At 42.1% G+C, this 23673-nt stretch overlaps 2 protein-coding genes across 2 annotated transcripts in view; one reads left to right on the forward strand and one right to left on the reverse strand.

The window, feature by feature from the left end:
• The window catches only part of cpped1 (calcineurin-like phosphoesterase domain containing 1), a 59884-nt gene extending 50894 nt beyond the window's left edge, over positions 1-8990 (reverse strand). The window contains exon 1 of the mRNA XM_026179077.2: positions 8784-8990. Coding sequence (XP_026034862.1) covers positions 8784-8847 — 64 coding nt within the window. The 5' untranslated portion in view covers positions 8848-8990. The remainder of the gene's footprint in view (positions 1-8783) is intronic.
• A 1246-nt stretch (positions 8991-10236) lies between these two features.
• The window catches only part of shisa9a (shisa family member 9a), a 62645-nt gene continuing 49208 nt past the window's right edge, over positions 10237-23673 (forward strand). Inside the window, exons 1-2 of the mRNA XM_026179078.2 lie at positions 10237-12004; positions 13213-13319. Coding sequence (XP_026034863.2) covers positions 11490-12004; positions 13213-13319 — 622 coding nt within the window. The 5' untranslated portion in view covers positions 10237-11489. The remainder of the gene's footprint in view (positions 12005-13212; positions 13320-23673) is intronic.

Below are 23673 nucleotides of genomic sequence, written 5' to 3' on the forward strand. Positions count from 1 at the left end.
AATATATATCCTGCCGCACTCACATAAGCTCAGCGATTCTCTGCGCGATCAACCTCTCACATGTTTAAGCTGCGGGAGATTTCACTTGTCATGTTTGCATAGTAAGCTAACAATTAATAAGACGATGTCAGAGGAATTGGTGCACAAATTATCATCACTCACAGATCAGTGCTGTCGCTCTCTATACACAGTTCGCGCGATTGCAAAGTGAAAGCAAAAAAACAAGCGCAAATTCAAACACGATTTCAATATGTCACATATTGACAGTGGCTCACCCAATGACATAATTACCCAGCTACATTTCTGAAAGAATGCAAAAGCATTGACATATATTTTTCCTTCCTACAATAGCCCGACAGGCAGGGGAGAGATAGCCCCGGGACGTCGGGCTAGCGATATTGCGAGCCCTGTATCTGATTGAGGAATCACTCATCTTTGGAAAAGAGAGTTTATTACAGAGAAATGGCTCTTTCCAAAATAAAAGCTATACTATCCGTTTCTTCTGGGCTATATTCTCAGTAGCATTTTAAACATATCAGGTCTCCATAAGGAGAATCCTGTGCTAACAGCTGTCTAAATGACTCGGCTAAAGTTTGTAGCATGCATGCTTGTTTTTGTCTTTGCACTAGGATGATGTCGGTGTAAATGTGCAGTCATATTCGTTGTGTTCCCACTAGTGCTTTCAGGTTAATCTCATTGAAATAACCTTAACGCCACAACACGGCAAATCTCCGTTAACGAGCTACCCTATACAGAGGGGCTAGACGGCCAACACGTTAACGAGCTAACTGCGCTAACACACTAGCTCCCACCCATGTAATTGAGCATTGCATGGCACATCCAACATACTGTTTTACTTTAGTCCATGACTCGCTTACCTTCAGGGTCATACGTCACATGAAAACCAAAATAATTCCAAACGCCAGATCTGAATGAGGGTGGGGAGGTCCACTTCTGTCTCGCTAGCTTGCCCTGCGCTCTTCCTTCTGACCATCCTGTCTGTGTGGAGCGCTCAGTGAATCTGCGTTCGACTACTCCGGAGTAGTCGAACGCAGATTCACTGAGCGCTCCACACAGACAGCATCGTCAGAAGGAAAGTTGATAAAATAAATTACAAATTTTGTATTGTTCTTTTTTTTTTCTCCCCTTTGGTTTTCTTTCTTTCTCTCCCCCTCTTTCTTTCATTCTTTCCCCCTGTCCTATCCCACAGTCATGTCTGTCCCGTTTGCAACTGAAAATAAAATAAATTCATAATTATAATAAAGGTCAATCAAATGGACCAATATGATGATCCACTTCAAATAAATCCTCTTGGCATCTTTCTTGGCCTCAAGACAACAATTCTGATGGCTATAGATCCAAACGGGACACAAAAAAAAAAAAAAAAAAAAAAAAATTGAAAAAAAAAAAATTGAAAAAAAATTGTATTGTTCGGTACATATGCGTACCGAACCGAAAGCACTGTATCGAACGGTTCAATATCGATATGAATATCGTTGCACCCCTAATATCTAGATATATATATATATATATATATATATATATATATATATATATATATATAAATTGTTGATAAGCTGAGCTCTCTGGTGAATCCCCCTCCAAAAAAGAAAAAAAAGAATCAGTTAGTGCAGCAAAGCAAATGACTAATCTCAAAAAATAACAGGGTTTTCACTATAGTACTGAAGCCCAGCAGCACACCAGGCCTAAATCACTCTCCCGCTGGGGCCACAGCACTAGGGATTTTTTAAGATACAAAACCTACACTGTCAGGTTAGCTATTGTGTATTGTAAGACTACTGTTTCACATAGAAATATAATAAGAAATAGAACTAACTAAAGAATCAGAAAATTTTAATGACTGAACAGCTGCAACTGATCAGCTAAAATCCATCTATTTTGTCCGTTAACTACAGTTTACAAGGTCGGATTATTCATTGCGGCATATGAACGAGGTTATAGTTCAGATGTTAAAAACTGTGAACCCCTTGTGTTCTCTCTCCTGGGACTCACTGTGTGCCCAGAGCTCTGTTATTCAGTTTGTAACACACAGTTAGAGCACTAGTGAGTGCAAATCACTACAAAAATCAAGTGCAGTCCTTTAGATTTCTGTGTATCCTCCACTTTGTTGCTTGAGTTCCATTAACCAAATACATTTGAGGCAGTAAACAGTCTGCAATACCCCTGAAGCTTAACTGAATCTACTTTTTCTTTTTGAGTAGTCTGTATCTGCAAACAATGACCTGCACTGTCTTGAACTAAATATCCATCTATCTGAACAGCCTACACTGGTTTACCTGGAAGCTTCAGCTGTTGCATCTAGAGGCAAAATGAGAAGACAAGCTGATAAATAAAAAACAAAACAAAAGTTTACATTTTTAATTGAATCCCCCCCCCCCACTAATTTTTATATAGATATATATATATATATATATATATATATATATATATATATATATATATATATATATATATATATATATATATATGCATGCACTAGAGCTGGGCGATATAAGATTTTTTTTCATATCACGATGTTTTTTTCATTTCAGGCGATAACGATATCTATCACGATATAAGCCAAATAACTATATTTGTAAGATTTAAATGTGCCGTTGCTCACAAGTAAAATGTGAAATAATCAGCAGCTTGTTTTTATTTAAATATTTATTTCCCATAATAAGTTCAACAGGGTAGATGTACTTAAGGAACATGAGACTTTTTCAGATAAATAAAGGCAAATATTGCAAACTACACAAAAGGCAGCCGCTAAAGCGTTTAAGTTTCAAAATAGAACAAACGAAACAGACTAAATTGTCAATTCCACTTGGAAACAAAATATTAATTCTAAAAAATAAATCTTAGTTTGTTTTACAGAAGAACAGACAAAACTGACTAACTTTTGTCAATATCAAATAAACTGAGAACTAAAAGGAAATTCTCAATCTCTCCTTGTTGTATAGCTTAGCTTTTCAAACAGTTTTAACAGTTACTTTAGTCTGACAAAAACCGAATGACGAATTAGCGCTTCCAGTCAGAGACTGAGGCTACGTCCACATGTACACGGGTATTTTTGAAAACGAAGATTTTCCGTTTTCGTTTTAAAAAATAATCCCGTCCACACATAAAGGCAGAAATGAAGTGAAAACGCTGCTATGAACATGCCAAAGCAGCAGGTGGCGCTAGATTCCTAACCGTGCAGAAATGTTGGCCAATCAGAAGTCTAGAAGCCTCGGTGGGAAAAAGTAAACAAAGCTGGGGCATAGAAGCAGAACAGAGTCGTATGTGTGGAGGGACAGTAACTGTGTGTATATGTAAGCATTTAAACACTGCAGAGTAGAATTAACAGTAACAGTATTGTAGAAATTCATTTCACCGAAACAATAACGTGGCGCACAGTGTGACGTCAAAAAATGCGCACACCTTTGACGCTGCGTTTTCTCCGTTTTTCTCGTCCACACGTAAATGCAAAAACGGAGTTTTTAAAAATCTTCGTTTTCAGTGACCAAAAACGCCGTTTACGTGTGGACGAAAGGTGCAAACGCATAGAAAAATCTGCGTTTTCAAAAATACCCGGGTACGTGTGGACGTAGCGCATGCACCAGTTTATTGTATTTCCAGACTTGCTTTCGGCACAATTTACAGTGGACGCTACTCTGTTTTTTGTCAGACTTGAAATAGCCAAAATACCTTCACACTACGGAACTTCTGTTGCTCTTCCGTTCGACAATCTCTCCGGCATTGGAACCATCATCTGTTTTCTCTTCGGTAACCTTCGGTCACGCTCGGTTGATTTCTCTAGTCGGCACACTCATTTCCTCCATTACCCGGGCGGTACGGTGGCTGGCTGCTTCCCAAACAAATACACATGTGCGGCTTGGCACTTGTGCTGTACGTAACAAGTCACGTGACGTGACGCTGCGGCTGTGATTGGTTCGGCTCTGCGCTACTTAATTTGGATTGGCTGTTCTTTTTTTTTTTCTTTTTTTTTTTAAGAGGACAAGAGCGGCGAGGTCTATCGCGATAGTTTAATTTTTCTATCGAGAAAAAGTTATATCGCGATACATATTGTTATCGTTCTATCGCCCAGCTCTAATATGCACTCAAATCGTTTTGCTATCTCCTGGGTATCAACTACTGGTTACATCTACAGTAAACATTGGTGTTTCTATACCAATAAACTACATGATGCTTTAAAAAAAATAAAAAATAAAAAAATGTAATGAGCAGAAACATTAAAGCTTCATGAATTAGGTGTGACCACAGCATTACTCATTTATCAGTGGAAGGCCTGCTGTGAAAACCTCATCATATTCATTCTTGGAATTGGCACAACACTTGATTAGTTAAAACCGACGTGGATCAGGATGTAGGACTGGGAATTAAACCTCGTCGGCGGGGAAGAGACGTACGTGCTCTCTCCCTGTGAGTAACCAATGCTAAATAATTAACAGCGAGATACACGTTAGAGGATGAATGGCAAAGAACAAGTGTTTTACATAATCCTGATATTACGCAACAGAAGGGCCCTACAATCTAGTCACTCTCAAATATTCATTTACAAGGCAAACAGTGCCCACCTTTCCATGAAAAGAGACAAGCAGACACTCAGTGAGGCTTGGCTGATGGTAATGACAAGGCGTGACATGAAGGACGCCCGCCAAAGTAATATGGAAACGGAGGCTCGCCATTTCCCCCGAAACAGACAGATACTAAGAGCAGGTGTAAACAACAGCTTTCTACTCCACTCGCCGAGTTTCCGGAGGACGTGGAAGCAGTACCACTGTAGTTATGCACTGCTCTGTCATCGTGGAGAGCCCGCATCTGCATTCTGCACAAATCCCCTCACTCTCACTCAGCGGGGGCTTGTAACTGTTCAGCATCCTGTGTTTAACATGCTCTCCATGTATCACTCTCCCAAATGAGTCGGCGATAATTCTGTCCTCCAGAGAAACTCGAGCGAAGATAAGAAAAGAAAGAGCAACAAAAAAGAAAAACAAAAACTGCCTTGCTCCTGGGAGGAAAACTCGTAAAATCTCAACAATGACGAACTCGGTGTAATTGACATTTATGACACATTTTGCTTTTATGATTATCATCATCATCAACTCGATTACTTTAGAATGCCTCGATCCAAACAAGCCCAGCCTTGATCTCAGCTTATACTACACAGCGAGTGCTGTTGATGAATTTTGAATTCAACCTGAGGCTGGCCATATTAATGTAACAAAATTTAGAAGCACCTAATATATCTTTTCCAGACTTTCAGCAATATATAGAACGCAATGCGAAAGTCTTAAGCAATCCCTAACGTCTTCATATTTTGCTCCCAATGAGCCAGACTTTTCTGGGTTTTTTTAAAAGTGGTCTTGAGCAACCGTTTGAGACTTTCAGCATTCAAAGTTGTGCTTTGGACAACTACAATACTACCATAGGCTGTTAGCTGGAATAGGCTGTAGGCTAAGTGGAATAACTTGAAGAGAATGGATCGAGAGAGGCACCAGCAGTTTGTTGCAAAAACCAAAAACCTATTAGCCAAAAACTTGGTATATGTTGGCATGGTGTGCAGTGTGCCCATACAAAACTTTGAGGAAACTGGAAAAAGGCCAAAAGTAGCAGACATTAAAAAAAAGACTATCTACAGCAGGGGTTTCAAACTCCAGTCCTCGAAGGCCGGTGTCCTGAAACTTTTCCATGTGTCCCTGCTGCAACACACCTGAATAAAATTAGCAAGTCATTAGCAAGACTCCATAGCACCTGACTGCATGCTGAGGTGGCAATTCAGCCATTTGATTCATGTTACAGCAGCTCATGAGTGAATGAACATGGTGCCTGATCTACAGCATGAACAGTATCCAAAAGAAACAAATCCAAGAATCCAAAAGAGCAAAAATCCAACAAAGATCTGACATGGGACCTAGCCCTTCAGTTCATCCATCTACTTCACTGAAGCCTCATAAGAAATAGTCTCTATTCAATGATGTTTGTCAAGAAGCCATTCCTAAGGAAGGGTGAGGTATGCCAAATTATACAAGAACTAGACTGAAAGTCTCTTACAACAGGTCTCGTGGAGTGATGAATCCAAGTTTGGTTCAAATCACCATCAACATGTACAGAGTTGGTAGGGAGAGACATAAAGCAGTGAGCATCATGGTTTGGGAATGCATTTCAGCCAGAGGTGTTTGTTTCTTGTCAAAACTGATGAATTATGAGTGCAGAAAAGCACCATCAGATTTCAATCCACCATGCAATACCATCTGGAAAGTGTCAGACTTCCAACAGCTTCATTTTTGAGCATGAGGATGATCTCAAACACACTGCCTAATATGGACTTTTAAGCTTGTTAGAATTGTACAAACTGTTTTCCTTATATACCATTTTCCCATGGATGTTTGCAGATGTTCCTTGCATAAAGATAAAGAAATGTGTGTGTCTCAAGACTTTTGCATAGTACCATTGCTTAAAAGCTGGGGGAAGGGAGCTAAGGCTTGTTTCAGACAGAGAGCAGTGAGGGGCTGCCACTGTTTGATAAATAAGCATCATTTCGAACTGTGACTCATGCAAACAGTTCACAAATAAAAATATGGAAATGAGCATAAAAGTCCTCCTTAAGTTTGGTGGAAAAAGCCTAATTTTATCTTAGCGGGCTGTGACAGTCTGTCGGCATTTTTACTTCTTGAGAGGATAAAGACTAAAGCTGCATTTTAAAGTGTAACTTGACCCCCAGCTCTGAGCCAAACACCACCCATTGCACAGTTTTGAAAAATCCTCAAAAGTTTGCAAGAGCAGGGAGAGGAGCTGTGGATGTGTGAGGCCGGGGGTACTCAGGGGCCACAGAAAAATGGAGAGTGACATAAAACAGCACATACTTTCTAATGATTTTTCCTCTCCTGAATCTCCCCCATACTAAATCTAAAGGGGATATTTAGTGTGGTGAAGGACCACGGTGTGGAATTAAATTGTGCCATTAGATCCAGCCCCTGTAATGCCCAAAGTCAGAGCTCACTCACTCTGGCTCTCTCTTCCTCTCAGGTATCAATAGAGTGATCTAACATCTCTAAATAAATAAAACCACTAAGTAGAAGGTTAGTAAAATGTGGAAGCCCCCTATTGATGATGATTTTATATTTGCATATGCAAAATGAAAGTACTTTCACTAAATTCCACTTAAGACCAGTGTATGGAGAAGGTGTGCCAGCCAATCCGGATTAGAGTGCATTGCTAGGTTACCATGTTTAAATAAGTTTGACAGAAATGTCAATATTGACACCGGCACTGAAATGTTTCAGTTGTTGGTACTTCTGCCCGCTACCTCATTTCCCAAGGGGTCACCACAGTGAATAGATCTGCATGACTTGGCACAGATTTGTTTTACACAGGATGCCCTTCCTGACAAAACCCTCCCATTTATCCTGCACCACCCTCTCAGACTGTGTTTGCAATTCCTCCTGGTGTCAGACTGGGGATCTTCTGCATGCAAGGTGAATGTGTTAACCAGTACACCGTGGAGCCACCCACTGAAATGCTTCAGGTACACTTTTATAGCTGTGAACTAACCTCCTAAAACCAAAAACTTTCACATCTTTGAACTCATTGTTTGACAGAAAAGTTTTTAATTTTGCACCAGCTTTAAATATGCTTTGATGTGAATTTTGCTTCCTGAAAATATCAACTTTGGATGGGATATTCTTGGCAAAGGAAAAAGGCAAGTTCAATATGCAAACATATGTCCCTTAAAATGCTGGTCCTGCCCCTGAGTACTGAATAACTAACAGATACAAAAGATTTAACTGACCTCATTAAAATAAATAAATAAATAAACCTTTTTATTAGATTCAGGACACTTTATAGTGAAAATGTTTTTACTCTGTGAAGCCAGGTATGTGTCTATTTGAATGGCATATTTTAAAAGAAAAGAAACTGGCAGTGCTCTCACACCCAGAGATAAGCAGCAGCCTTCTTGCAAAGTCAAACACCAATCGCGCTGATTTCGGCCACTGCGTGGACTCCACATAACAAAACTTATGACCATTTCAGATTAAAGTGAATGGGCTGCAAATAATAAAATACTGAAGATCTCAATTTTTGTCCCCCAGTTTCCTCATACTAGCCTGCTTCCAGCAGGGGGTGCTAAATAAAGTAAAACAAACAGGAGGGGCAGCAGCTCATAAACACATAGCTGTGGGCGCTGTGATCATGTTTTCAATATTTGAATATCTTAACGGCAGGACTACTTTGCCACTTAAGAGTAAACCATCTAAATCTAATACACCCCTCAGTTTCTTCCGAGGCACAGAAAACACTTTCGACTGAAAGAAGTCTGCCTAAACCTTCCAGGACAGGGCTTGATTTAGCTATAAATGAATGACTAATTAGAGACTGCAGCCGAAGTCAAGCATGGGTTTTATTTGTAAGTTGTGCATGAATGAATACTCAGCTCTGTAGCTCTTCTGCACCAGAGTTAGAAACAAATGCAAATCGAAATAGCCGCAACCCCTGTGTTTATGGATTGCCCCGATTTGATTCTTTGCAAGAACAAGATTGCCACGCTCCCTACTTTTAATTTTGTAAACACGAGCTAGCTAGCTAGCCACTCTGTCTTCCTGTGGTTGACAGTGTCAGCTTGTTGGTTAAAAGAAAGCTACGCAAACCTAAGTGACAGCTTTCCCTCTGTCAGAATATTAACCTGTCGCCACCAACAACCTGTGTCACCGGTGCTGCCAAGTTAGCTCACAGAAGTTGGCTAGCCGGCAGAGCTAAAGAAGCTAAAGGCAGTCAGTTACCTTCAGTGAGTCCGCTGAATGTCCGGTGTTTTGCCTTGAGAAAGATATTCTCACTCTCAGCCATAACACCCGCTTGGTTAAACCGTCTCCAGAGCAAACCGGCAGGTCCGAGTGGGATGGTTATGTAGCTGTTATGCTTCTCCTCAGCTGTTCCTGCGGCTAGCTAAACCCGAGACTCTCGGCGATCGACTAAACAGCCTTTTTGTGAGTGTGTATGTGATCGTCACTGCAGCGGCCCCCAGTGTGACTACCAGTTAAGGCAAGTACAAGCGAAAAAAAAGTCAGTTTAACAGGTTTTCCCGCAAACTTTTAAACCAGATACAACCTTCATGCTTACTGTTTAACTAGTTTCAACGACAAGAAAGAGAATTATGCTATCGTTTTAGCCACAACTCATCGTTTATAAATCAGAAAACAAAAGGGGGAAAAATCGATCAAGTCATCAAACATTCGCATCTTCTTCCGATAAACCTTTACAAAGCAAACATCTGCATCGTCCACACCATTACGTGTTTTAGCTGTGTGTGAGAATGGCAAAATAAGAAACCACACGAAAGAAGAACCTTGGACAGAGGTTAGAGTCTTTCAGAACCACGGAGAGAGCCACGTCCACCCGTCCTCCTCACCGCGCTGATTGTCTGCATACTTTAACACTAGCTGAATAAGGGCAAATCAAAGGTTTTTTTTCTTGCTTGCCAGACAGTTTGAATACATCGAAGGTCCTTTAGAAATCGGTTTTTTAACCAGAGAATGAATCATCAGAGGTGACAGAGGGGCTTGCATGTGGAAATATATTCGATTTTTATGATTTTTCATTGCACCTAACCTTTAATGAAGGCAGTTTTCACTTGAAACAGCATCTGTTTGAGATGAAAAAGAATTGCATTTGAAGAATTTACATAATCTAGTAGGAAACAAGTAATGGATGGATATTTTTTATTTTCATGTCTGGGTATCGGCTTTATCCATCTCCTGTGTCAGTAATTGGTAAAGTTAATAATTCGTTCATCCATTAATTAGTCATATTCATTCATTCATTCATTCATTCAAATATATTGGAGTATCTAACTCATTATTCAGCCACCTTCCCCAATCAAACTTAAACCCCCAAACCTTCATCTAACAGCAGTATCTTCTGCACATAGACATAAACAAAAAACTTCCCAAAATGATCCCACAGCCCCACACACATGATCCACGAATCCAAGCAAAGCAAACACTACATTTGCATCCACTGATGCCATGTTCTCCTCCTGCCCTGCCCTGTCCGGTCGGGTCCATACACATCTAAATGAGAACATATGTTTAAAATAATATATAAAGGCTAGATAGATAGATAGATAGATAGATAGATAGATAGATAGATAGATAGATAGATAGATAGATAGATAGATAGATAGATAGATAGATAGATAGATAGATAGATAGATAGATAGATAGATAGATAGATAGATAGAAGAAAATTACTTTGTGTTGCGCTTTGAGCGCCACAAAGAAAAGACTGGGAAACTCACTCTACAAGAGTCCGGGTGGATTAATATCCCTACAAGCCAAAACATTCATAACTTTATTTTTGTTTTGTGTTGTTTTTTGTTTGTTTGTTTGTTTGTTTGTTTGTTTGTTTTTGGAGGGGGGGGGGGGGGGTGTCTCTATTTTTAGGTAAATTATTGAATTTTCCCTTTTCCCGAAACAAATTCTCAGATTTCTCTTGTTTCGCCTGGTTTATTGATACAAATTGTGAGGATTGTGCTCCGAGGCAGACAGATACGTACATTTTTCTTTTTAAACAAATTTCATTTTATATTTTTCTGTTCCGAGCACCTTTGGCAAAAACCACAAGAGTGAGACATTTGCCTGTGGTGGAATATCACTCGTTACGGGGTTGTGTCTCTTGGTTATGGTCTTGATGGGCCAGATTGCTGTCTCCTATAGATGTCCCCTGGGATCTATAGGTGTTGTGTGGTTTTTTGTTTTTGTTGTTTCAAAATGTATCACCTGTTCTTAGAAGCTCTGCCAGCCGCTGCCTATTGTAACACATTAAGCTACTTGTGATTTCAGGATTTCTCCAACAATGGCAACCTACGACTGGAAGTATTAAAAAAAATGGGGCTCCCACGACTTTCCTCGCAGAGCGTAATAGTGATGTGCATAGACGCTTTTATCATAATATTTCACAATAAAGGCTCTCTCTCTCTCTCCCTCGGAGTCAGCCCTTGCAATCTCCCTCCCTCCCCCTGTTTTCCTCCTCCTCTCCGTTTGTGTGTGTGTGTGTGTGTGTGTGTGTGCGTGCACCAGGCTCTCCCACCCTCGGCTCTTCTATTCGCTCACTGCGCTCTCATCCTCGGTGCGGCTTGTGTCTCTGCCTACTCCCGTGCGTAAGTGCGCACAGACAGAGGAGTGAAGTGATGCACTCCCGAAAACGCAAAATCTGAGCCTGATAAAAAAGACAAAAACCTTTTGGGAAAGGCGTCTAAATGCGCACTCGCTGGAGAGGAGTTCAGTTAAGTCAAGTTTAATCCACATAGGGTTTTTTGTTTTGTTTGTTCTTTTTATTCCGCGCGTTTGTTTGTGGATAAAGATACGCGAGCAAAGATGTTCATCAGCGCGGATATTTCTGGACTTTTCGGCATATCATGACCGTGCGCCCTGTCCCCTCTCTTCAGGTCTTTTCGTTTCCGCGCGAAGTTGAACGGAGGAGAGAGCACAATGAGAGGGAAACACTTTCTCCCCTGCTTCTTGTTGCTCAAACTTATGGCTCTCGTGTGCAAGGCTGGCGGGATTCCAGGAGCGCTCGGGGGATTCGTAATGATCGCCACCTCGAACGGCTCCACGCCGGAGGAGAGCGTGTCCGAGCAGACCCCGCACACGGAGGAAAGGTGTCGGGGTTACTACGACGTGATGGGCCAGTATGACCCGCCGTTCATCTGCAAAACGGGCGTGTATTTGTACTGCTGCGGTACCTGTGGCTTCCGCTTCTGCTGCTCCATCAAGGAGTCGCGGCTCGACCAGGAAACCTGTACAAATTATGACACCCCGATGTGGATGAAGAGCGGGCAGACACCCTACAAGAAAACGAACAAGCCTCACGACAGCACCAAAGACAAGACGAACTTAATAGTTTACGTCATTTGTGGAGTAGTGGCGATTATGGCTCTTGTGGGGATTTTCACCAAGCTGGGGCTGGAAAAGGCGCACCGACCCCAGAGAGAGAATATGTATAGGTGGGTCTCTTTCTTTCTTGGTTTCTCTCTCTCTCTCTCTTCTATCTGTGTGTGTCTATCTCCCGCTTCCTCCCTCCCTCCCTCTCTGCCCGATTCTCTCGGTGCGCTTGTTTACAAAGAGACTTGCAGTAGTAGCCTACGCGCGCAATGATCTGGAGCGCGCAACGTGTGGACGTGTGCTTGTCGTCTTAACAGAGCACCCCACCACCACCACCACCACCACACACACACACAACACACATAAATTTATGAAATTAAATTAAAGAAAAAACTCAAACCCTTGACCTCTTCATTAGGGTGGGGGTCTCCTTGTCTCCCTTTAGTGGAAAGACTTACTGCAAAGTTGACCACCTTTGTCTTATGACAAACCCCTTTCTTCCCGATAAGAGTGCTCTTCTACAGGTTTGGGTCACTGAGTATCAAAATGATGTGTCTTAGGTTGTGATCTAGTCATAGAAAAGTCTAACTAAGTGTCGAGAAGCCAGACCAATGTTGTCCACAAATTAGAGGTTAGCTCATTTTGGTCTAGAGCAAAGACTTGGAGAGCGAAGAGCAAGCCAAGGCCAACATGCAAAAAGAACATCGAAGCTATTTTGGCTTCACGTGGTGGCCTTGGCATCACACTCAGTCTAAATTTTCCTTTAATTTGACACCTATCCGTGCCATAAAACATCATAGATGAACTTGTGCATGTTACACTTCACACACGTGGTTTCCAGGCAACAAGAGCAATGTATCGCATCTTCTGTTATTAAGAGTCTTTATGAACAGGAACTGATACCGCATATTCCTTCCACTCCAGTCTATCCATCTGTTGTGGCACAGCGTAACATTATGAGCTGCTCTCCTCTCATGTGAGGGGCGGAGGGGTGTCTTTCAGTAGAGTAAGGTGGCATTGCACTCCATTGTGTATCACTCTTGACTGGAGATCATTTGCTTGTTTTTACACCTTCATAGTGTTGCAATTCAGTAGGTGTGAGTGAATGTGCAATAATTACAGTAAAAATAAATAAATAAAAGGGAACAACTGAAAGGAAATCTTTTCCACTCATCGTGGAAACTAATTTTTCTGGTCAGCTGCACCTCATAATGTGAGGTGCAGCTGAAACGACAGTGTGCACCGGTACAGTCGAACTGAATAATTAAATTAGCCATGTCATGCACAGTTCCTCATGTCTGCACGCCTCATCCATCTCTCTGTCTGACAGGGTCGTCGCCAATGTGCTGCAGGGCGGGTGTCCAGGTGAGCAGTATCGCGGGGAAGAGGCCCTAGGGATGCATTCGCAGCACTATGTCGCCAGGGCCACAAACATCCGTGAGTTTTTTTTCTTTTTTTCTTCTGGCAGTTCTGGACAGCTCATTATTGGTTGTTGTGAACTGTGTGTATAAGTTAAAGCAGCATATGGAGGCGTGGGTGGAGTGCGTATGCGTGTCAGCAAATGCATTTTTTTTTTTTTAAAAAAAGCTGCTTATTTAAAGCGAGTTTGAGTGGATGCCGGTTGGTGTCAGAGAGCCTCTGCGAAGTCATTCGGAGTGATGGAAGGATGTGAGAGTTTGGGATCAAGTGAGTCGTCGCAGCCTTGAAAGCAGCCTCGTATCTGGCCGATGGTGCAGAGTCGGAAAATCCATTTTTAAAAAAAAGAAAAAAGAAAAAGACACGACCATAAACGTTGAGAGAAAACGCACATCCCTGCAGGGCTTGTTCTGTGTTTTTTTTGTTTTTGTTTCAAATGACAGCACTGGCTTTTGTTTTATCTCACACTGGCCAGATATCCATCCATTTCATAACAGCCTAGAAAGAGAATACCTCCCTGTCTTTTCAGCCGTTATTCACCGTTTTATTTTGGTTCATGCCCACATGATATAATGAGAGAAAGAGGCAAGTGGGAGTGTGTGTGTAAGAGGAAGTAGTGGTGGTGGTTGTCTGTTTACATATGTGTGTGTGTGTGTGTGTGTGTAGGGAGGGTATAATACAAAGCGTATGAATGCCATCTATTTCTTCTGTGTCCCGTGGGCTGCTACAGTATCAAGCTTATTTGCTTTTAGAACATCGAAGACCAAAGAGATGAATGTGCACAAAACCCGCACATTCGTACATAAATGCATGCAGGGCAGAGAGTACAGTAGATGACATATAACACATACAGGGACAGCACACAGCATTTGGGCTCACTTAAAAATTGCGTCACCTTTTTATGCCAAAACAAAGTAACAAATCTAGTCTGGTATTCAGCACAGAGACACAGAGTGACACAGAGTTCCCTCTGCCTCATTCTTATTATCTAGTTATACGCGAATGGCACCTTGTAGCATTATAACTGACTGGAAGCTGAAATCCTCACACATCCAGAAGCCTTGCCTTTTTGTGCATTTGCGTGCATCTCCATACTTTTGTGAGTCCAGAAAGACAATTTATTCCATCAAATTTGACATTTACACTTGATTTCTAAAGTTTTTACAAAAGTAAAAAAAGAGCCTCCTCTAGCAGCCTAAACCTGTTGCAGCAGGACTAAGAGAGGGTGCAGAGTCAATCGAGTCAGCCGTAACAAGAAGCTTTATCAAAAAAGACAGTAGTTTCAAGTCCAATCTTAAAAGTGGAGAGGGTGTCTAGTTCCCGAACCCAAGCTGGGAGCTGGTTCCACAACTCCCAGCTTGGGTTCTGGAAGCTGGTCCCACATAAGAGAGGCCTGCCTCCCGTTCTACTTTCTAATACTCTAAGTAAACCAGCACACTGAGAGAGAGGAGATCTATTGGGGTGATGCGGTACTATGAGTTGTTTAAGATAAAAGGGTGCTTGATTATTATTGAACACAGAGACAGCAGTATCCATACATTCCTAATTCACTCCTTTCTCTTTACATCTTTAAACGCGTGACACGTCACAGTTACAAATGACTGCTAATGAATCAGGACGTCCGCATCAAAGGCAGCGGTCAGGGGGTGCGAATGCCTGCATCTGTTTGGGAGAATGAGATAAATGCGCAATCCTGCAACGACAGGGTGACATAACCCCACTCAGCGTGAAGCGCTACACCCACAGATGCCATCAACATCGTGATGAGAACACATCTCATAGAAAAATGTGTGGAGAAAGAATTAAAAAAAAAAAGGTTGCATTGATTTCTTTATTTAAAAAGAAAAGGGTCGTTTTTCGGGGGAGGGAGGTGGGAGTCCTAAAAGGGCTTCCATGAAAAGAGATGAATAACACTTTCAGTAGGTGTCAGGGTCCACTGGAGTCCTTTTTTTCTCCCTGTCCACACTGTGGGAGAGAAGAGATAGCTGGGTGGCCTATCACCTAAGTGGCCAGGAGGACACGGCTGTGAAATAGCGATTATTATTTGCAATGTGGAACCCGCTCCCCTTAACCTTCTAATCCTCTGGCTTGTGGGTAATCATGTGGAATGTTATTAACCTCCACGATCTGCCAGGACCCCCCCCCCCCCCCCCCCCCCCCCCCACACACACACACACGACAACCACCTGATTGGTTTACGGACCCCTCCCTCAAACTTCCATAAGCATTGCAGTCGATTTATTAGGGTTGCAGGAATGGAGGTGAATTAGGTATGGATTTACTCAACGTGTTATTCTTATTTAAATGATTAACAGAAGATAAATAGATTGAAAAAGGGCAAGGCGATTTATCATTACAAGTGTCACTGTGAATGTGAAGGACAGATGGAGGGAAGAAGGAGAAGAAGAAGAGGAAGACTGAAGACAGTGGTAATTGCAATGTAAAGATAAGTACTCAGGTTAAAGGGACTGTCATGCACTCTGTGCACATGAAGCGAGTCTGCTCAAATATAGCGAAAGATTGTGCTGGAAAATCTATTTTAGTGCAAAAGCACTTATTGATTATAGCTTATGGCCAGATTGCCCTATTAATGGCATGATTGAACCTGGTCTGGCAGGTCTCCTTTGTTTATTTAACAGAAGAGAAATTCCTTTTTCCTGTGTGACAGCCAGAATGCCAGTTGTCTGTGAAGGAATCATTGATGACCGCCACTGCTGTATCATTTATAAGGTTCAGTCTATTTGAGGAATATCCCACACAAGTGTGAAACACCCAGAATCAATCAGCAACACACAAGTCCGGGGTTTCTGTTTATTATGTCCACCCCCAATCCTGCATATTAAAAATGGAGATTGAGGTTGCTTCTTGAACCAGAACCCACCAACCTATAAATTACCCAGATGGGCAGGTTTGTTGACTTTTTTTTCATCCCCCCGCAAAAAAAAAAAGAAAAAAAAAAAAAGGAGACTTTGTTTGAATCCTTAAAAGGCTCCTCTTGTAGCATCAAAGAGACAAAGAGGGGAGGGATGAGGAAAAAAGAGGGGAAAGTAAGGACAAGAAAGAGGAGAAAACCATAAAAAGGGACCTATTCATCTTTATGTTGTGTTTCCTCCTACTGAACATGAAATCCTGCTGTCTACATGAACAGATTTCCTTACCTGGATGATTGAGCGTGCGACGAGTCAAATGATCTCAGTGGCAACATCCAGACGTACAAAGGCAAAGATCACTGATGAATGACAGAGCTTTCTACTGGCCATGTTGTCTACATTTGACATAGTTGCGACCTTTGCTGTTCCACTTAATGAAGACGTTAGTTGTGAAGTTTTACCGTAAAACAGCAGCGATCCTTGTGACTTCTTTCTCTTGTCATTTGGGATAACACACTCAAGAGCTTTAGGTGGGCATCACTGTTGGTATTATTAAGATAAAGCACACACTCACACACAAACACAACATACATATCTCTCAGTATTCACAATGCAGCTCCCCATTTGCTGGCTTAATTACCTTCCCAGTAGTTATAATCTTTTCCTAAACATTCTGGAAGGATGAAGGATGAAATTTTAATAGGTAATTGCTTCTGAGATTGCACAGGCACGAGAAAAGACCCCCATCTGCAAAATGCTCCGGCTCCGCGTTGTGACTGTGAGTGTGTGTACGAGTTTGTGTGTGAGTGAATGAAGGTGCGCGCAGGCGTACAGTGTGTATGCAGGCAGCACGTAAATGTGTTTTTCAAGCGCTGCACAAGTCTGTCAAGAGGAGTCGTACGTATCCTTCGTTAAAAGTAGGTGACTGTGTGACCTTGTCTTCGCAGCTGTCATCCGAGCCTTCAGCATGTCACATCTGATTGCAGAGTGCCAGATCCGAAAGCAGAGCCTCAGCTAGTGAACCTACGTGCGGGCCGTAGAAACAAGCAAAGAGAGGCTGTGAAAGAGAAAATGACAGAGCTGTAGGTAGTTATCTGTGAGGCGTCACTCCAGCTTGGGCTCCGTTTGAAGCTCAGCTTCTGTCCTTGTGTTCAAACAGGCGGGAAAAGCGCAGTCGAGGTTCCATCCCCGAGTTTGTCTTTTAGGCTCATAGCCGGCTGGAGTGACAGGAAAGCTTCCACTACATCTGCAGTTAGTTCTCTTTGATCCAAACCACTGAGTAAAAAATTGTCCCATTTTTAACTTGACTTTGCTCTGTCATACTCGCAGAAGCAAGTTTAGAGGATATTTTTATACGTACAATTAAATAAGAAGTTACCTATTTTTTTTGGCAATATGCTTTTTAACTTATTTCAGTTTGAAGATGGACTTGTTTTTCTGTTTCCAAAAAAGGAGTCTGCAGTGTGTTGGAGGTGTTGGACATCACAGGGGCTGAACTTTGTCACTGATTCTATTTTTATGGTAGGAACTGAGCTGTGGAGGGTGTCAGATTTGGTGAATCCTTCATGGATGAAGTGGTCTAGTCAGCTTCACCGAGTGAGGACTTCTAACTCGCACTGAGGTAGTTTTTGACCAAGTGTGTTGCTTGGAATGAGAATTAGCACCTCCAAGTCTGAGGCCATGGTTCTCAGTCAGAAAAGAGTGGAATGGCCACTCTAAGAACAAGGTCCAAAGTGGAGGAGTTTAAGTATAAGGATGCTGTACCTGTCTGTTGAGGTGAAGAGCGGTCGACCTACGTTCTGGCCGTCAGGGGCACCTCCTGGGTGAGCTGTTATGAGCATGTCCCACCCAGAGGAAGCCTTGGGACAGAACCAGAACACGCTGGAGAGAGATTATATCTCTCAGCTGGCTGGGGAGAGGGATCCAGACCTGTGTGAGCAGCAGAAAAAGGATGGATGGATAACTCTTTCTGTGAACATTAAACTAACCTTTTATGAATTTATAACTTAATTAAATTCATAAAAAAATCTCAAAAGCAACAAAAAACAAACACACAAACAAACCAAACAACTTTTAAAAAAGGAGCAAGCTACATTTTTACAAAATATGCTATTGCTAATTAGCTAGGTATCGCTAGGTAGCTATGTGCGTGCTCTATCCTTCTGCAGTCAACCACAAATTATAGTGCACAAATAAGCTATTTCATTTTTGTGTTGCTAAAATTAAGTATATTTTATATATATAAAAGTATTGTTTAACAAGCTTTGGTTGTAGTGGATTCTTTACTCTCTGGGCCAAGCTGCTAACTGTCTCCTAGCTTTAGTTTTATATTTAGTACATAGATCTGAGATTCCCGATATCATCCTGTCTCTTTAGCGTAAGCAGCTGTCACTGTGCTGACAGTTGTTTCTACCCAGGAAATTAAAGCTTGGCAACATCTGTTTACATCTGAGTCACCTACCTGTGAGGACAAACATGCCCTGTGTGATTTTTTGCATTTAGCTATTTTTGTCCTCTTTAGCGCTATAAATTTCAACACGTTTGAAGAAATCAAATTAGCTAGTCAAACCCTAATGCTGTGTCACATGGTAATCAGCAGAGCTGCATCTTCAGGCCCATTTGGATTCATCACTCATGTGTGCCGTTTGCCACTCGGGTTTATGGATGACTCATAGAGAAATGATAAGGCACAAATGTCTGCAATCTTTGGCACAGCTCCTCTTTTGCTGGCTGTCACATAAGACAAGCCTCTTCATGATACCTTGCATTAAGTGTGATTTAGGTGGTTTGAAAACCTCATTTGCAGCCTTGCTATGGGGTTTAATAAGGTTACAGAGACCAACAAACCAGAAGCAGAGAGAGCTCAGATTCTCAGAAAGTGCACAAGTGTCTCCTCCTCTTCCTCTCCAGGGCCTCATTCCTGCACCCTCTCGCTGCCTAATTATCTTAATGTGAGGCCCCTCAGCAGCCCTGGGACACCATTAGACTTCTGCTTATTAGGACTTGGGGGTGGTGGGGTGTCTCAAAGGCGGCAAGCATCGACCAAACAGTAGACACTGACTCAGAGGGAGGCCAGACAAAAAGGTGTCAACACTGACTGAGGAGGGAGACTGGGGCTGGAAGGAGAATAAAGGCAGAAAAGGTTTTAGAAACTGAGAAGATATGCAATGCAGAGAAGAAAGTGTATTTTTAACTTCTTTTATGAAATCCTAAAGAAGTAGCCGGTTAACCCTAAGCTGTATCACACTTCTCTTTACCGAGCACAAGCTTCTTTTGGAGACGGTAATTGGAGCGAGCGCTCGTTCTGCAGAGAGAAGAAAGCAAAAGCAACGTTTTGATAGGCAGTGAGAGTGTTTTAATTCATGCCACCCATCCCTGTTCATTGTGGTGTGATATAATAAAAAGCAAATTTAAAAATGGAGCGAGGGATGGAGAATATCTTAACGTCTAATCAGCCTAACACCCACCACCCTCCAAAACCCATCCCTCTTTGCGAATATTAATCAGTTCATTTACTCTCAGGAAGTCACATCTTGCATTTGACAGGTAATTATGTCTGCGCCTGTGTGTTTGCGGGTGCGCGCATGTTCATGTCTGCGCTCACTCGCGTGTTCGTCACACGTCCTGTATTTGCATGTGGCGCTGTATGTCATAACCTGTGGTCAGCTTCGGCCCAGCAGCGAGTGCGATGAGGGATATTGCGTCCATCCATCTATTTCTCTCTCATTTACACAAGACTGTCTGTGATGATACAGCACTCGCGGGCGGCCGTGGGATATTCAGACAGGCTTCCAGGCTGCCTGTTTGAACAGGTGGTTTTCGCTGGTTTCTAATTAACTGCTACACTGACTCTTCCCAATCAACTCTTCGAATGAATCAGACAAACCTTTTGCAAATATTAGGATTATTTTCAGTTGGATTGATTTGAGTTAATTATTCATCAGGATAGGATAGGTGTAAACAGTTTCCAAACTGCTTTTTTTTTTTAACTTGGAAGGGATGCTTTAATCAGTGCGTGTATCTCGACTGCAAGCAGTGAAGCTACTGAGAAGATCGCTCTGTTCTTTGTAAAAATAACAAGCTTAAGGTCTGTCAGATTTACTGTGAAGCAAGCTGTACCACATGGTGGAATTACAAGTCTGTTTAGCTCCCCCCCTCCAACATGTTAACTGTGTTACGCTGAGTAAAATCCTCTGTAATCTGCTGCCATTTTCATCGTTTTTCTTAGTCTACAGTTTCTACCACTGTTGCTACTGTTGTAGTAAAAACAATAGAGCTCTAATCTTCTTTATTGCAAAAAAAAACAAAACAATGAAAGAAAATATATTTAATAAAAGAAAAAAGCTAACCTAACCTAAACCCCACAAGAAATAATCCAAATAAATAAGAGAGAACTGTGTTTTCAAATCAGCATCCTTACACAAATTTAAATTCAGATCTCCTTGTTCAAAGTCTCAGGATTGATTGATGCCTGTTTTGTCTCTACGCTGTCTCGTTAGACGTGCCACCATTGAAACATACGTCATTTCGCTCATACGAGGTGTGATCAGAGGTGGCAAAAGTATAGACATTCTTTACTAAAGTATAAGTACTGCAGCTTTACTTAAGTTCGTGTGTTTTCACGGCTCGGCAGCGAGTCATGCTCGTTTTCTTTCTTTCATGTTGTGGTTTTAGAAAAATGCGACAAACACATTTCAGACAAATCCGGGCTAGTGCGACAAACACACTAGCCCGGATAAATTTGAAAACAGCGTTCTTGTCTAAAAACGCTCCGTGTCCACACTATCGTTTTCAGTCATTTCCGAACAGTTGTTCATCCACACTGAAACGACTGAAAACGCTTAAGTTCCTGTATTGCGCATGCCTGAAACGTAAGACTATTCAACCTGCGTCATTTCTGTCTGCCGATTATTTACTTTCCGGCTCTTTGAAACGGGGCAAAATGTCGAGAAAAAGCAGCGAGTTTTTTAAATGGACTGACAATGAGGTGGAGTTGTTGCTGCGAGTAACAGAAAAGTACAAAGTTGCAAAAGCGAGTGAGAATTAAAGACTTTAAAGAAAAGCTATGTGGACATGGGTGTGACTTTGTGCTGACCATTGGGGGGGGGGGTGTCCAAGATCTCAGTCTAAATAATGATTAAACATGCAACTATTTTGCTGGTAATACCTGAAACAAGTAAAGAAAATCAACAGCCTGTTTATGCAAGATAATTCATAATTTTATTGAGGGGGTTATATTGGCTGGGTCTGATTATTGGGGGGGTCATAGCCCCCCTAACCCCCCTGGAAATGATGCCCCTGTATGTGGAGCGTGTACAAGCTGATATTAATCTTTAATAGGGCTGTTAAAAAAATGCGTCACTGTTTCCAAAAGCCTGCGGTTACGCTGTCCACACTGCGGCGCAAAAACGCCGTTTTCAAATGTATCCGCTTTGGAGAGCATTTTCCAAAAAGCTACGTTTTCCTTGACCAAAAACGTCATCTGGGTGTGGACGTAAGGCCAAAACTGAGAGAAAAAGATTTTTTTTTAAACGAAAATGTATTAGTGTGGACATGGCCTAAAACAGAAAACACGAGTCTTCATTCTGCACCTCTGGACCACTTTGAGCGCTGTTGATAGTTTTAGATCTACCTAAACTCTCACCAACATTGCAGACTCCTGTTCTGACCACAGACATAAAACATAGATGTAGCTTCAGGGCTGGAAAAATGAAAACAATGCAGAAGTTAAGAAGAACCTGCATTCCATCTGAAATCCACCACCATAGATGTGCAGTCCTGTTGAGGTCCTTGGGAATATGGGTTTCAGTTTGTAAACACTGAGTTTATTGGCTCATTCGCTTATTTTGGGTTGTATTTTATAAATCTTGGCCAAACTGTGATTCAGGAATGGATTTTACATTTATCGACAGATTTGTAGAACCTTCTGATCGCTAACTTATGCAGAGTTATTCAGGGACATGTTAAACTTGAAGTAATTAAAAGATCACTGAATTTAAAATCTTGATTATGGCTTGGTTATGATTATAATTAGTGCAGTCAGAGTACTCTTAAAAGGAAGTTTAGTGTGGTTCATCTGAAAAAATACAAATTAAAAAAAAAGGTTGGTACCACTGAAGTATGTCAGAGAATATTTACAGTATTGTAGGAACTGGCCATTCACTTCTTTCTGTGTACGTACCATGAAAGTCTTGGCTTTGAAAGAGAACAGTCTGTTTCCATGAACCGGCCAAAGCAGCAGATCACTTTACATGTCCCCAAAGTACCGGAGGCTCTTTTTTCTTTCTTATATACACACATGCATATGGAAACCAAAAGGCGCCCACACACGTAGAGCCTCCACACACACACACAATAATTCTGTTCCAGGCCTCAGTTTCACATGCCTGAGTTTTCACATGGCCCAGGGGCAGGCAGCACATTTGCTTGGCTGGCTGACTGATGCCACCAGCGTCACAGGCAGGGAAGGCTCTTGCTGATAGCACATTTGTGGCCCCCACCATCCAAAAACACCATTCAAACTCAGTGTTGCGGTCTCAGGGAAGCTAGCTCTACCTCTGTCTCTCTCTTTCGCCCGCAGGCATCAGTATGGTCTGGCTCGCTCACCAACCTAGCCCAAGGAGGTTAGGCCACATTGGCAAACTTCACGCTGTAAACCCTCCCATCCTCATACACACATATGGACACACAAGAAACAGTAACACACACAAACTCATGGACAAGCTTACAGCCCCCACCACCCCCCACCCATCCTGCTGGGCACTGGCCCATGGATAGGGGACATGTGGCTGGGCAAAATGCGTCACGATGCTGGGCTCTCAGTCCGACAGATCCTGTGCCTGTCTGCCTGCTTGCAAATTACCAGCCTGGAACGCCTCACAAAAACAGAGAAGGAGTTTTGTTTTCTACCCTTCTGATCGCCGCAATCGCCCTGCTCTCAGCCTCGCTCGGCTTCTGGCCACTGTTGCCTTTTCTTTTGGCATTACTTGTCTCTTATGGCAGTAGCTGGTTGTAGAAACAAGTTTCTTTTCTACTCCTGGTGTTGCTTCTGTGTGTATTTTCTACAAAAAATTCTACCAGAGAGCGGCAGAGGTTTGTCGATGTCTGAACCACTTTACGGTATATCCATCAGCGTTGGCAACCCCTGATAAATATGTTCCGATTGTTACACCACATCAGTGTTTTTTTGTCTTGTGAAATATTGGAGTCCACAGCTGAACAACAGCTCTCCTTCCTTGAAGGACTTAAACCTGGAGATGAAACTGTTTTTAGAAGCTTTTTCTTTCAGAAAAAGGTCAGATGTTGTCTTTATTTATTTTGCCCAGACTGGCGCTGTTGGAGAAACACAGTCAGAATTACCTCAGTGTCACAGAAAAGAGTCAAGGAGAGCACACTGATTGAATGCATTATACTACTACTAAGGCTTTCAATCAACTAAAAGTTTATCCTCGAAGAGGAAAAAGCATTAACTGTTATGCTGGATTGCAGCACTTCGGCATTAAAAG

Source organism: Astatotilapia calliptera, chromosome 8 (genome assembly GCF_964374335.1).
Source record: "Astatotilapia calliptera chromosome 8, fAstCal68.1, whole genome shotgun sequence".
NCBI lineage: Eukaryota > Metazoa > Chordata > Actinopteri > Cichliformes > Cichlidae > Astatotilapia > Astatotilapia calliptera.